Here is a 15,992-nt window from a genome sequence, read left to right as displayed (position 1 = left end):
GCCATCCAGGACAGGCACCAAAACTACACAGAGAAACCCTGTCTCAAAAAACAAAATAAATAAATGAATGAATAAATGAATAGATAAATATATAAATAAAATAAAAAATAAAAATTTAAAAAACCCAAACTCTTTAACTGAACATATAGGAGTTCAAAATTAAAACTTGCCCATGTAATAAATAAAATATTAAATATACACATACATATACTTATTCTCTAGTCTTTTTTATACAAATTTTTATTTCATTTTGTTTTGTGTTTGAGTATTTTGCCTATGTGTACATATGTATACCACATTCATGCCCAGTGGTTGCAGAGGCCAGTCGAAGGTCCCCAAGTCCCTGGAACTGAAGTTACAAGTGGTTATGTGCCACCCTGTGCTTTCTGAGTACTGAACCCAGGTGTCCTGGAAGAATAGCTAGTGCTCTGATACACTGACTGAGGTGTCTCTCCAGCCCTTATTCTCTAGTGTTAAAAAATAATCTTATAAGAGGTAACTGTAGCTGGGCGTGGTGATACACGTCTTTAATCTCAGTACTTGGGAGGCAGAGGCTGGCAGATCTCTGTGAGTTTCAGGCCAGCCAAGGCTATCATGGAACCCTGTCTCAAAAAAAAAAAAAAGAAGAAGAAGAAAAGAAAGAGAGAGAGAGAGAGAGAGAGAGAAGAGAAGAGAAGAGAAGAGAAGAGAAGAGAAGGAAAGGAAAGAAAGAAAAGAGAAGAAAAGAGCTGGAAGGTGGTGGCAGACACCTTTTATCCCAGCACTCAGGAGGCAGAGGCGGCAGATCTCTGTGAGTTTGAGTCTAGCCTGTCCTGAGTTCCAGGACAGCTGGGGCTACACAGAGAAACCCTGTCTTGAAAAAAGAAAAAGGTAATTATATGTCTTTTATAGAAAAGAGAGAGGTCTAAGATGATAAGAAGCTTGTCATATTCATGCTATGACATAGGTTAATACCATTAATACTTAAATTAAGATCTAGGCCATTTCCCTCTAAATCCTGTAAGCACACCACCCACCATCAGAGGCCAACTAGAACTAATTAGACCCAAGAGTGACAGCTCCCCAGCCTTTGAAGAGACAGGTTTGAAAGCTTAGTATCTCCCTGCCCAGCATGCCTGCCCTGCCCAGCATGCCTGGGATCTGCCTTACCGGGAAGTGCAATATCACCATGCGATTCAGCAGAGTGGATAAGGCATAAAAGGCACCAGCATTCAGACCTGAATAAGGCAGGGTGAGACACATTAGGATCCATCCTCTCTCAGACCATAGGCTAACATCTTCCTCCTCCCCACATCCCTTAGAGGGGGTCAGAAGAAATCTTCATCCCTACTTCCACCCTGCATGGTAGAAACACTTGAAAACAACTCAAATTAACCATTGTAGCCTTTTGTTTGTTTGTTTGTTTTTTGCCACACACCATTACACCATGCTCCCTTTAGCCTGCCCTGGAAATGACTCTGTGCAGGACCACTCCAGGTCAGAACCATCTATCTATGTTCCTTCTTTCAGCTACATCTAGACCTACAGGGTTCAAAGAAACAGTGGACACCCTCCATCCCCCTCTCCCCCCCCCGCTAACTTCTTACCCCTCCCCCACCCCACCAAGATCCTATTCCCTCTCTAAGCACCCAGACTTGGAGCCCCGACACCACTCCACCTGCTGGCTATTTCTCTCACCTCTCCTCTCCTCCACTTCTCTTCAGGGTCACACAGAACTACTATGTGAAACTAAGCTACACCTGAATGAGCATTTAGTTGATATCCTACTTCATCAGTTCATTCAACAAATAATGGAGTGCCTGGAAATTACTGGTAGAAATAGAGAATAGGAGACTGGGGAGATGGCTCAGTTGATGTGTAAAGTTTCTGCCACTCAGGCATGAAGACCCGAGTTTGGATCCTTAGTATACATGCAAAGAGTCTGGATCCCTAGCATACATGCAAAGGGTCTGGATCCCTAGCATACAGGCAAAGGGTCTGGATCCCTAGTATGCATACAAAAGGTCTGGATCCCTAGTATGCATGAAAAGAGTCTGGATCCCTAGTATACATGCAAAGAGTTTGGATCCCTAGTATACATGCAAAGAGGTTGGATCCCGAGTATACATGCAAAGAGTCTGGATCCCTAGTGTACATGCAAAGAGGTTGGATCCCTAGTATACATGCAAAGAGTCTGGATCCCTAGTGTACATGCAAAGAGGTTGGATCCCTAGTATACATGCAAAGAGTCTGGATCCCTAGTATACATGCAAAGAGTCTGGGTCCCTAGTATACATGCAAAGAGTCTGGATCCCTAGTATACATGCAAAGAGGTTGGATCCCTAGTATACATGCAAAGAGTCTGGATCCCTAGTGTACATGCAAAGAGGTTGGATCTCTAGTATACATGCAGAGTCTGGATCCCTAGTGTACATGCAAAGAGGTTGGATCCCTAGTATACATGCAAAGAGTCTGGATCCCTAGTGTACATGCAAAAAGCCAGGCACGGGCTCTGGAGTCTGAAACCCCAGTGCTTTGGGGAAGGGAAGAGACAAATGGATCTTGGGCTCACTGGCCAGCCAGCCTAGCAAAACTGATGAGATCCAGGTTTCAGTTAGAGACTCTGCTTCAAAAAAATGTGAGTTGGGAGGGATAAGGAATGGGGGACATTACGAGGAGTTGTGGGGGAGGCAGCAGATAGTACGATCATGATAAATACATGAAACTTTCAAAGAATAAGTAAAAATACTTTTTAAAAAGGTCGACAGGAACAGGAAGACATCTAATATTGATTCTGGCCTCTATGCATTGTACGTATGCACATACCTACATGAACATATTCATGTTTATAAACACATACACAAAGGAAGGAAGGAAGGGAGGGAGGGAGGGAGGAAGATAATAAGGTGACTTGCCCAAAGCCACACAATCTTGGAACTGGCCTGCAGGAGAAAGGGCCTCCTGGCTTTCCTTCAAGGATGATGATGATGATGATGATGATGATGATGATGATGATAACGACGACGACAATGACAACACACACATAGGTACTAGCCCTATTCTAAGTAACTTATGATCTTTATAACTTCCCTAGAAGTTAGTGTTAGCATACCCATTTTACAGATGAGAAAAATGCACACAGCTAAAAAGCAAACCCCAAACTGGGTGAGGTAGTACAGACAGCTAATCATATCCCACACAGTCTCAGCATTTCAGAGACCGAGGCAGGAGGATTTAAGTAAGAAGCCAGCCTGGGTAAGATCCTGTGTTGTTAAAAGAAGAAGCACAAATATCAGGGGCCTTTTTTTTTTCCTTCTTTAACTACATATTGAAGCTCACAAGACCACCACAGGCACACTTCATGTTCTGTTTGTGGAGAAGGGTAGAAGACAGGACCCACAGCTCTCAGCAGGATGTCCTTGGGAGTTCTTCTTCAGTGGAACCAGTCCACAGAGCCTCAGATCACAGAGGCATCTAGATGCTGCTTCTCTTAGGACCTCAAGGATTTGGCTAAGGAACAATGAAAGTTAAGTACAAGAATCACCCTCTGGCACCTCCCAGGAACACAACTCTCTAGCCATTGTTTCCAAGGTCCCCATACAGGATGGACCCATGAAAAGAGTCACATTGAGAACACAAGAATACACTGAGTAGCCGGGGACCAGACATGACTAGGTCTCTCTGTCCATTTTTAATCACAGGTCATTTTCAGCAGCAGCAACGGTTGACATTCTTCCTATATCAGGTTCCCCAGAGGACATGATACAAAGTGAAGGTCAGATTCTCATGCAAAATGGATAAGAATTTTCATCCCCACTCCTGCAAGCACACAGGCATTAAGGGGTAGAGCTGGTGTCTCCAGAGCCCTTGACTTTAATCATCAGGCTTCATGACTCTAAACAAAGGTGTCCCTCAGGCGGGCTGGTTTCTCCCCATCCCAGACTCTCTCAGCCAGTCACCACACAGATGCAAAAGGATGGGCTTAGTGTGACTTCTTCAACAACACAAGGCCACTGTGGGCCAATAAATGCCACAGGTTACCCAAAGTTACAACTAACAGGCTAGTGGTTGTCACATAAGAAAACATCCTACAGAGGACCAGAGAGATGATGGCTCAGTGGATAAAAGTATCTGCTACCGCATCTGAGGACCCAAGTTCCATTCCCAGGACCCACATGATAGAAGAAGAAGATATACTCTTGCAAGTTGTCCCCTAACTTCCACAAGTGTACAGTGACACACACAGGCACACATACACACAAATAACAAATACATAAAGAGTGTTTAGTTGGCGTCCAATCGGCATCTTACTAGAAAGCAAACCCAACTAACTTCAACCACACACCCAGACATTTAGAATTCCATTCCTGAGTCAAGAGAGTCACCAGGAGGCAAGGTCCTGAGAGGTGGGGGTGGGCTGGAATGTGGGAGAGAGCAAACAAAACAAACAAACAGCCTCCTGGCCTCTCTCTCTCCTCACCCTATTATCTTCCTGACCTTCCCTCTCATCCTTCAGCCTCCTTCCTGGCCTAGCCTAACCCTGTCAAAGCCAAGTGAACTTTGGCTTCAAGTGGACAGCTGTTCTCAGCTTGGATCCCCAGCTGGGATGAACAAGGTCTGCAAAATTCAAGGAAACAGAGAGACGTTTCTCAAGGAGAGAAAAAACAAAACCAAACCCATCTATATATCAGCATTTTTGTGAGGCAAGAGTCCTGGGCACCCTGGCCCAGGATATTAATGCTGGGGACCAGTGGATTAGTGACCATGTGTCGTCTACTGGTACGTGTCCAACCCTACCCCAGACCTACTGCTTCAGGGGCTCTGGGAAGGAGCCCCATACTTACTCTGTGTGTGAGCAAACCTTCCATGTGAGTCTAACCTGGCTGAAGATGGAAAGACTGACTCAGAAAGTGGTTCGCCAATAACCTCTCCCTGAACCTGGCTGGACATCCAGGATAAAGGCCAAAAGGGCAGGGAGCAGAGACGCACTCTGGAAGGCTCTACACACTCATCCCAGAGGAGTTAGCAGCTGATATATGGATTCCTGAATAAATCTTTAGATGTCCTGCCCCAGAATCTTCAAGCATTGCCAGACAAGTCAGACAGGGTAAGTCCACTCCTTTGCAAAGTCCAAAAGGTTGAGCACCTCACACCCAAGAGCAGTAAGAGCAGGAAAGAAATGCAGGCTCAGCCCTGAGGGTGAGGACCTCCTCCATAAATACAGGGGACGGTCTGATACTCAGTTCTGATCCCAGCAGCAAGGGAAGCCCCCATCAGCTCAGTGCAGAGGCCGTGTGACCACCCTGGGAACCTGCCATGCTGACAGTCACATCACTGGGAGACAGATGCGCAGGTCCTGAGAAGGAGGCAGGCAGATGTGACAGGCATCACTGGGGGTCTCCTTCCTTTGCTGAGGCTAGTTTTTTCCCTCACATTATTTCAGGGACCACTTAAAAGTTCAAAAATGAAGCCAGGCCGTGGTGGCACAGGCCTTTAATTCCAGCACTTGGGATGCAGAGGCCGGTGCATTGCTATGAGTTGGAGGCCAGCCTGGTCTACAAAGCGAGTTCCAGGACAGCCAGGGCTACAAAAAGAAATTCTGTCTCAAAAAAAAGTTGGCAAATACATTGTTTTTAAAATCAGAATCTCCTAGAATGGGGCTTAAGAACCTGCGTTTTAATAGAAAGAAAGGGGGTGAGGAGGAAGGAAGGAAGGAAAGAAGGGGAAAAGAAGGAAGGAAGGGAGGAAGGAAGGAAGGAAGGAAGGAAGAAAGAAAGGAGGAAAGAAAGAAGGAGGGAATATTAGGTATTATTTCTCAAAATTAGAGTTTGGCTTCAAGAACACAGAAGATAAAAGACCAGACCAATTCTCCCAGGTGGGGGGCGGAGGTTCACATGGAAGAGAATGAGCCCCAAGACCAGGAGATAAACCCTTCCCACAGCTACTTCAGAAATTCCCAAATCTGCTCTAAGTCAGAAAAGCCCAGAATGTTTACAAAAGGCAGGCCTTCACCTGTGCAGCCTGAATCTGAGTTTCCGGAAGAGAAACATGAAGACCAAACACTTCATCAAGCACGCCATTGGATTTTGTCCTTGGGGAAGCTTGCTGTGCAGCTGGCTTTGTGTCACTGGGACAAATTACGAGTGTGGATGTTTTGTCTATGAGTATGTCTGCACCACACACATGCCTGGTTGCCTGGGGAGACCAGAAGAGGGAGTCAGATCACCTAGGATCAGAGTTACAGATGGTTGTGGGTGCTGGGAACTGGACCCATACCCTCTGAAGGAGCAGTTAATCCATGCTCTGGCCTGCTGAGCCATCATCTCTCAGCCCTATTGGCAGGCAGATCTGGGAGGAAATATATGGGCAACTATAGAATATACAAGCAAATTCTGGCTTTGGAGTTCGGTGTGATGGCATATACCTGTAGTTCTAGCTGTTGAGGAGCTGACACAGGAGGATCACTTAAGACTTTGTCTGAAGCCTGGGTTATGGAATAAGAGAGAAAATGTAGGCTCTCAAGTTCAACAAACTTGTGTTTGAATCTGGCTCTGCCACTTTCAGATATGACCTTAGTCTAAATACCTAGTCTCTCTGAGTTTCAAATTCTTTCTCTGCTAAGTGAGGATAATTGACCTAACATGGTATGATGGTTTGAATAGGTATGGCCCCACAGATTCATGTGTTTGAATGCTTGGCCTATAGCGAGTGGCACTATTAGGAGGTGTGGCCTTGTTGGAGAAAGTGTGTCACTTTAGGGGTAGGTTTTGAGTTCTCATATATGCTCAAGCTCTGCCTGGTGTAGTACACAGTTCTGATGTGGAACAATCCTCTTGTACACTGTGAAGATTTGTCACTCAAACTGGTTTAATAAAATGCTGATTGGCCAGTCCCCAGGCAGGAAGTATAGGTGGGACAACCAAACTAAGAATGCTGGGAAGAGGAAGTGCAGAGTCAGGAGTCCCCCACCAGATGCAGAGAAAGCAAAATGAGAATATCGTACTGAGAAAGGTACCAAGCCACGTGGCTAAACATAGATAAGAATTATGGGATAATTTAAGTATAAGAGCTAGTTAGTAATAAGCCTGAGCTACTGGCCCAACATTTCAAATTAATACTAAGCCTCCAAGTCAATTATTTGGGAAGCATCTGCTGGGTATTTGGGAGTTGCTGGCAGGACAAAAATTTCCATTTACACAGTTCACTTCCTGTTGCCTATGGACCAAGATGTAGAACTCTCAACTACCTCTCAGGCATCATGTCTGCCTGCATGCTGCCTTGCTTCCGGCCATGATGATAAACATACTAAACCTCTGAAACTGTAGGCCAGCCCCAAGTAAATGTTTTCCTTTATAAGAGTTACCACGGCCATAGTGTCTCTTCACAGCAATAGAAATCCTAACTAAGACATGGTACAGTAGGAGTTAACTCAAACCTGATGGTGGTGATGTTACGAAACAATGACATGTATACCTATAGAAAACATGAAGTCAGTCTTACAACCTCATGCCTTTGTTTCACAGGTTACTTGGCATGTCACACACTTGATTTACTTTTAACTTTATCCAGTGGTTGAATGGTCAAGTGTAGGCTGTGAGGCAGTGCACTTGGGCAGAGATACAACTTCTTGAACTAAGAGTGCCCATTCACAGACTAGGTGCCATCTAAAGGAAGGGTATTTTGAATGCTACGGCCTTGTACTTTGTTTTGTTTTTTGAGACAGGGTTTCTCTGCATAGCTCTGGCTGTCCTGAAACTCACTCTATAGATCAGGCTGACCTGGAACTCAGAGAACTGTCTGCCTCTGTCTCCTGAGTACTGGAATTAAAGGTGTGCGCCACTACGCCCGGCCAGCAAGACTAATTTACAGATCCATTCATTAACTCACTCACTCATCCGTCGATCACTCCTGGAGTAGCAATCCACTCACTGAATTCAGTGTAGTGGGGAGATGGGTTGAGAGCTTTTATTTTAAGACCTAAGGATTAAGATGTTAACAAGAGAGGAAAAATCATCTATAACTGCTTGTAGAGGCGGGATACTGAGATCAGAACCTGCAGGCAAAGGAACGGTTTTCCTAGGGTGGACTATTTAACGGCTGCAGAGGCCCCAAGGTCAACCCTAACTAACTTTACATGCACATTTGGGACTTGGGAAGAGTGAGAAACACAGACCCATCAGGCTAGTTCCAACACTCCTGGACACCTGTGCACCTTACCGTAGGTGATGACCAGCAGCACGAAGTTGAGGTTTTTGAAGAGCCGGACGATGGAACTTAAGTATGAAGCATCAGTGGACGCCAAGGCATAGCTCAAGGACTGGGCCCTGCTGGGAGGATACTTGGGCTTCTCCTTGAATACTGAAAGGAAAGAAAGAAAGATGATGGGAAATTCCTGTGGTCCCATCCCAGCAGTACCTACCAGCTCCACACAGACACAAGCTGGACCCATCATCTCGGGAGGGGCTGAAACTGTAAAGGAAATAGCAGTGTCCAGAGAAATCTTCCTACGCCCTTTCCTAAAGTTGTTTCTTGTTGTCTGAGGCTTTGCAATGGAGTCCTTTAATTGCCTTTTCTTTTTTCTCTTTTGCAGTAGAGGGGATAGAACCTAGGGCCTGGAGCTTTTGAGGCAAGCATTTTATCTCTGAGCTATTTCCTCCAGCACTGTCATTTTTTTAAATTGCCTCCCTGAACCTCCCAGGCAGTGTTCAAAGATCAAGGCAGCCCACAATAGCTAGCAAATAACATAACACAAAGCAAGGGGTGTGGGGGAGGCACATGGGTGCAAAGAAGTGAAAGCTAAACTTTGGAAGGTTAGTGAACCCTGTGAATGGCTGAGCTCCAGCGTTCCTTCCAGAGGGGGATGGGACGTGTGACTACAGAGTCATACAGTCTGGAACATGGCAGCCAAACGAATGTTCCCTGAGTTCAAGAAAATGACACTGGCAAACGCTGCGTGTGTATTCCTAGTTTCGCCAACACTGCATCAGACATGTCTTCTGAAAGAAACAAGATCCAGGAGTGACCACCCTTGTGTTATAGGCTGGAGAGCGACTGTGGAGAAACTACTCCATTTAGCGTCTAATTCCACACAGCCGGTGTGATTTGGCCCTACCGAGTGTCATTTGGCTCTCTGTAGGGCAGGTGTGTTTAACTAGGCATTTGACTCAATTGGTTCCCCCACATGGTCTGAGCAAGCACTCACTACATGGCCTCTGGCAAGTCCCAAGAGACCTCTGCTGGAAGGTGAACCTGCCCCCCAGAGGAAGTTCTGGAAATGAGATTGGCTCTCTGAGCAGATCAAAGTGCCCCACCCTCAACCATTCCAGCTTTGACTTCAGAGCCCGGCCTCTTCCTTCTCCAATAATAGTGCTGGGTAAGTTCTCACACTGGAATGTGCCATCCATTGTCTAGGCTGCTCAGCTCTCCTTCCATCAGAATAAAGCAATGCAGGAAGGTGAGTTAGCTCCACAGCATTGGCTGTTGGCTGAAGGATTTGGCAACCAAGAACCAGGACTCATAAAAGATTTTTTTTTTCATCCTTCACTCAGTCAACTACTATCTAATTCAATACCCAAACAAAGCAATGTCCTACCACCTAGGTTTGCAGTTGTAAAGAGCCAGGACCTCACTGGCTGTGAGCACAAGCCTTTGGAGGCGGGCATATTACAATGTAAAACTTCAGTGGAACCAAGAGGCCCTGGGCTGGTTCATTCTTCCTTGCTTTCACTCACGGCTCCCTGCTGCTAGCCTTAGGGACCACTGGCCTCTGTCTAAGCCACCTGGAATGAAATGATATAGAGAGTGGAGGGAGGAGATACACATTTAACTACCTGACTCTGCAGGTGAGGCAGCACCCAGAGATAAACCTTTAATACCTGAGATAGGACTTTAGGCCAGAGGGCAGAGGCTCACCTTTAGAAGGGTGACTAACAGGGAAGAAAATCCTACCTGGGTGTCTCTGAATTTATCCCAGTAATATCACTTAGATGAAAACAAGAAATGTTTCTCTTTTATTTTTGTTCACTTTTTTTGTGGGTTTGTTGTTGTTTGTTTTCTTGGAGACAGGGTCTTCCTATGTAACATAGGCTGTCCTTCATTTAGCCATCCTCCTGCCTCAACCCCCAGAGTGCAAGGGTCATAGGGGCCATCCAGGAAATAGAAATAATCAAATGCTTAGATGAGTAATTGGACATCTGTGTAAAAGGTTAATAGCAGTTTCCTTGTTGGGATGAAGTTATTCAAGGATGAATTAATGGCCATTCCTTTCTTTAGACTCCTTTTTAATGTTTAGATTTTTCCACAGTGCATATATTACTTTTATAATTAATTACGATGAAGAAGAGATTTGGTCCTCAGGTATTCTCAGGTTAACCTTAGATTATTAGTGTTTGTGGAGCAATTTCTATTTATAATTTAGAATGTGGCATTAAATAAGCTCGGCCACTTGCTAGTGGTCTAATCTAGAATGACCCACTGAGTTTCCCTCAAGTCTTAGCTTCCTTGTTGAAGAGGCCCTACAAGGCACCTCATTTGTTGGGTTTCTGGGGATTAGATGAAATCAGACATTCTTAACACAATGCCTATGACACTGGAGGTCCTCTCTGGGTCTCATCAAGGTGACGGCAGTCCACCTAATTCTTCTGGTAAGGGAATAGAGACTGGTCAACTACAATTAAACCTTTCCTGGGATGCTAACAAAGTACATAGCACCAGTTAGTGATGTATTAGGGACACTTACTCAGGCTAAAATATCTGAAGACTATACAAAGCCTGATCTTTAGTATCTCTAAGTATCTGTGGATTTAGGGCCATGTTCAAAAGGTGCCACCAGAGTAGACATAACTTCCCCAACCCTCACCCACCAGCAGCCTACACTAATGATCTTACCAATGATGACAAGGATGAAGAGAAGAGTGGCCACACCTCCTATTATGTAGAACATGATGCTGATGTGGTAGGCAAGCTTTTCCTGGTCTTTGATGTTGGGTACCAGAACAGGAGGGACCAAAAACCCAATTGCAATTCCAAGCTATAGAAGACAGACACATCAATGAGTTATCAAATGGCCAAGAGCTAAGAGACAAATTTAGAGACCCCTATTAGGAAACATAATTTCTCAGGCTGGGGTGATGGCTCACTTGGTAAAGTGCCTGGCATGTGAGCATGATGAACTGAGCCCATATACCTAGCACCTACATAAAAACAGGGCGTGGCTGCCTGTGGCTGTCACCGCAGCATTGGGAAGACAGAGACAGATCCCTGAAGCTCACTGGCTGGCCAGCCTAGCAGAATCAATGAACCCCTATTTAAAAAAACAAAGGTAGAGAACAATGGAGGAAGACAATATAAACTGTAGACAGATTTTCTTTGGGCCACCAATTCACAAATAATAACACGAAGACTTATTATTAATTATGAAAGCTCAGCCTTAGCTTAGGCTTTTCCCACTAGCTCTTATAACTTAAATTAACCCATTTATTTTAATCTACATTCCGTCGCATGGTGGCTCATCTCTGCATACTGTCCATGCTGCTTCCTCCACATCTGGCTGGCCACTCCACTTTCTTCCCAGAGTTCTCTCTCTGCCTGGAAGTCCCGCCTATACCACCTACCTAGCTATTGGCCATTCAGCTTTTTATTACACCAATCACAATACATTTTTACACAGTGTACAAATATCCCACAACAGTCAGCCTCATGGCAACATGTGCACATACCCACATGAACATGTACATATACTAAACACATGCACAGGCACATACATGGAAATTTAATTCCCAACTTCTAGTCCTTCCTCACACACAAATCAGAATTACTTCCCCCATCAAGACTCTTTTGGTTGACAGGGGGAAAAAAAAATCACACAGCAGGTTGGCTCTCTCTAGTGCAAACTAATGAACAATGGTTTCCATAGCCCCATCTCTGGGATACGTAATAGAATGTTGATTTTTTTTCTCTTGTGCTATTGAAATGATCAGTTTCAGTGAATCTGTTAGCCCAGTGCTAAGAGACAACTGAAAAGCTTCTATGACCTTTAGCCACAGAATCTGCCTTCAGTGAAAGCTGGAAGCTGTTGGCCCATTTATAAGCATGAATGCATCACTTCATTGTGTAATAACGTAGCAACATCCAAAGCTTCTGTAGCACAAGGTCATACACAACTGCAAAATGGTCACACACACACACACACACACACACACACACACACACACATACACACTTGTGCGCAAATAAAAATACCTCATGTCAATGTTGGAGTGCAAAAGACCCTGGACCTAGCAGATAACATAACCTGGGTATTCCTGAAATCAGAAACACTGATTCAGCACTAACTAACACACAGCTCCCAAAAGTCCTTCTGCATCCTTAATTGTGGGGAGCCAGGGCAATGTGGGGCTTTCCCTGAGGCCTGGATGTATGGAGAAGGAATATAGTTTCTTGCTGAAACCAGGAAGATGCTTGGTAAGGTCAGTAATGGTCAGTAATGAGGAAGCCGCAGTTTCAGATCTTGGGAACAACTTTGCCCCAATTTGAAGGCCTGTGGTTATCAGTTCCAAGGCCGCTGAGTACCCAGTCTGCAGTGCACTTGAGGTAGCCCGTGTTCCCTTTGTGCAACACCACTTCAGCTGCCTCTGGCTGAGTCCATTCCATTGTACGACAGCTTGACAGCATCTGATGGCTCTGTCCCATTTTGCCCTGAAAACAGTATGTAAGATGTTGTCTTCTCAATAAACTCGCTTGGCTTGAGCCACCAACTCATGAAAGATCTTCTGACCCCAATTTTCCTATCTTCGTTTTTCTCATCCCTGGCCCTTCCCCTCAGGAGTCTGACAGTGAAGAACAGCCTGTAGGTCCAGGTCACATGATACCAAGGCAGAAACAGAGGGAGTTCATCAACTCAGGAAGGCACCCCCCTTTAGTCCCAGCACTCGGGAGGCAGAGCCAGGCAGATCTCTGTGAGTTCGAGGCCAGCCTGGTCTACAGAGTGAATTCCAGGACAGGCTCCAAAGCTACATAGAGAAACCCTGTCTCAAACAAACAAACAAACACACAAATGTAAAAACCATATGACAAACAAAAGCTCTTGTAGAGGCAGAACATAGGAAATGAAAAGTCAAGTCTGTCTGTGTGTCCTTCCTGTAACTTCAAGGAAGATATCACAGTGGTCAGGGACATTCCCAGGGCATAGTTAAAAACACGTCTGTGCGGCCTGAGGTCTTTGAGTAGCAGGGCATACTTTGTGTGACCCTGTCATTGTCCTCATGGCGTCGAGGAGCAAAAATAAACCAGTAAGCCACCAGTGCTGGTGTGTAGCTTACTGGTAGTGTTTGCCTAATGTAAGCAAGGCCTTGGGTCCATCCTGAGCACTGCCCCTCAACCAAATTCACACATCGAATTTTTTATAAAATGCAACATATGTTATGTCATCTCTGAGGTCCACAGAATCTCTGTCCCATCACCATCCACATAATCTGGATCAGTGAATCCCTGGGTGAGTCACAATTCAATCAGAACCCTAGCACAGTGCTATTCTTCCCAGTCCTGGCTGGTCATGGGGTCAGAATATTGATCAGACCATTAGAAGACTCTGGGTTCCCCCCCCCAAAAAAAACCAGGCAATTTTGTACTCACAGAGTAATGAGGGTTTGGGTCCACATGGAACAGGGAATGACTGGTCCCCATCTGAGCATTTAGTTAAGGTCCTGGGAATTTCATCTTCTGGATACAAGCTGTTGGCAAGATGGACTCTGCCCTTCTCCATCAAGAGACAAGAACCTCAGTAGAGTCTTACTGACCCAAGCTCCTGTGTCCTTCAGCCACCCATCTCTCAGGCATCCTGGGCTATTCCTAGAAAGATAAACTCACTCTAAGCCCTAGACCTGGGCACCAGTGGGCCATTCCTTTCCCTAGACATATCTCTAGAATGAGCCAAACGCATTCCTCTAAACTTCAGAGTTCCCAGGAACTAGCTCTGTATTGCCAACTGAAAAGTGTCCCCTTCCTGGGTCAATACCTCTCCCTGCAGGAAAGCCCTCTGGCTCTGAGGGCTGCCATCAAATCTGGTCTCCTGTGATGTCATCTGGGCTTGCTTTGCTCCTTGAGGGGCTCTTGCCCTGCTGTACAATTTTTCCACCAAAACCTTCGCCTCTCCTGCTTTCCACCTCAACATACACTGAACCTATCACACTGCACAGCGGTAGAGGAGCATGCTCTGGGGCCAAAGATCTGAGTTCAACCTCAGCTCCACCAGTTACTTGATTTCCAATGTCTGTAGGTGAACTCACCCACAGTCCCAGTTTCCTGCTCCTCACAAGAGAAGACCATCCCTGGCTCACTGGGGGTGATCTCATCCCTGGCTCACTGGGGGTGGGTTCATCCCTCATCTACAAGTCCAGCTCTTCTATTTCCCACTTTCAGGGGTCTCAGGCAGCAGCCCTGGTGGACTCCCACACACGCTTGGCTTATTAAGGACTCCCGTACCACGGTCCTCCCCTGGCTCTCCACCACCTTCCTCTCCCGGCTCCTCCTGTTTACTCTTTCCCATTCCTTCAGTCATCTTTCATACCTCCCCCTGCAGGAAAACCCTCTGGCTCTGAGGGCTGGAGTCCCTCCCTCCTCCCCCTTCACCCTTTCTAGCTTCCTGCTAGGCAACTGCAATCTCTCCTTCAGCCAGCCTGCCAGTGCTCACTGGCCACACTGCCCTGCTCTGAAGTCTTCAAGGAACTGTCTCCCCTCTGCCACCAGCATCACCCAGAAGAGGAAAGAAAATCCATCCAGCACTTCCCTTCCCCACCCACAACCAACCTCACCCCACAGCATGCTTTTCTGGGCTTTTTTTTTTTTTAAAACAATTTCCAATTACTTTTCGGTCTCATTTTGTCCCATGTCATCACAGATCCCACTCTCCCATTCAGGTAGGACAAACCACAATGCCAACCCTCTAGTTGACACCTTTATTGGAAATTCTCTTCTTCTTATTCCAATGCCACCTCTACGGCAGTCTCTACAGAGCTTTCCTTGATTTTCCCCAGGCAGGCATGATCTCCTTGCCATCAAGCTTCTCTGAGCCTTTGGTTTCTACCATCTTTCTGTTGTTTATTAGCTGGTGCCTGGTAAGCAGGCTCGATGCTGCCTTAACAGACAGGTGTCAGTGAACAAGTAAGCAGCATTTAAGGGCTTGTTAGGTCTTAAAGGACCCCACTTTGAGAACCAATTTGTGCGTGAGCCCAGACTACTTGAAAAGATGGGTTTGGAAACCAAAAATCTAGACGAGACTCTCAGAGAACATTTGCTATTTTTAAAAGCATGTTTGGGCTGGCAAACAGCTCAGAAAGTAAGGGTACTTGCCACCAAGCCTGACAACCTGAGTTCCAACTGAATTTAACCCCTAGGGCACACATGGATGAAAGAGGGAACTGGCTTCTGTAAGTTGTTCTCTGACCTGCATATATGCACAATGGCACTCATGTGCATGAACACAACACACACACACACACACACACACACACACACACACACACAGAGACACGAGTGATAAACAAACAAATCAATATAAAAAGCATGGTTAAGGGTCTTTTTTTTAAAGTCAGAGGTCCACAAAAAAAATGAGACTCAATCAAGACTTTCATCCGTCAGATTTCTTAAAGCCCATATGAGCGATCTTTATTTTAGATTTATTTTTAAAATTTATTTATTTATTTTTGCTATACCTACATTGGTGTTTTGCCTGCAGGTATGTCTGTATAAAGGCATTGTACCCTCTGTAAAAGGAGTTACACATAGTTGTGGGCTGCCATGTAGGTGCTAGGAATTGAACCTGGGTCCTCTGGAAGAGGAGCCAACGCCCTTAACCACTGAGCATCTGTCCAGCGCTCATATGTGCAATCTGAAAGCATGCAGTGTGATGCTCCTCTCCCAAGAACATTCCCCATAATGAGATGACCCAGTAAATATGTGTTACTATGTGGTTCTATGTATATTAGCAATGGTCTTGCCGTCTAAAGATTAATCTG

The 15,992-nt window shown here is 45.5% G+C and overlaps 1 protein-coding gene across 1 annotated transcript in view; it reads right to left on the bottom strand.

Annotated features, from left to right (window-relative positions):
* The window catches only part of Flvcr2 (FLVCR heme transporter 2), a 62,349-nt gene that overhangs the window by 13,230 nt on the left and 33,127 nt on the right, over nucleotides 1-15,992 (bottom strand). Inside the window, exons 2-4 of the mRNA XM_036206163.1 lie at nucleotides 10,867-11,008; nucleotides 8,197-8,337; nucleotides 1,150-1,217 (exon numbers count right to left, since the gene is read on the bottom strand). Coding sequence (XP_036062056.1) covers nucleotides 1,150-1,217; nucleotides 8,197-8,337; nucleotides 10,867-11,008 — 351 coding nt within the window. The remainder of the gene's footprint in view (nucleotides 1-1,149; nucleotides 1,218-8,196; nucleotides 8,338-10,866; nucleotides 11,009-15,992) is intronic.

This window comes from Onychomys torridus, chromosome 14, assembly GCF_903995425.1.
Source record: "Onychomys torridus chromosome 14, mOncTor1.1, whole genome shotgun sequence".
Lineage (NCBI taxonomy): Eukaryota > Metazoa > Chordata > Mammalia > Rodentia > Cricetidae > Onychomys > Onychomys torridus.
Note: the sequence above shows the minus strand (reverse complement) of the source record. Positions and strands in the feature narration are given on the sequence as shown.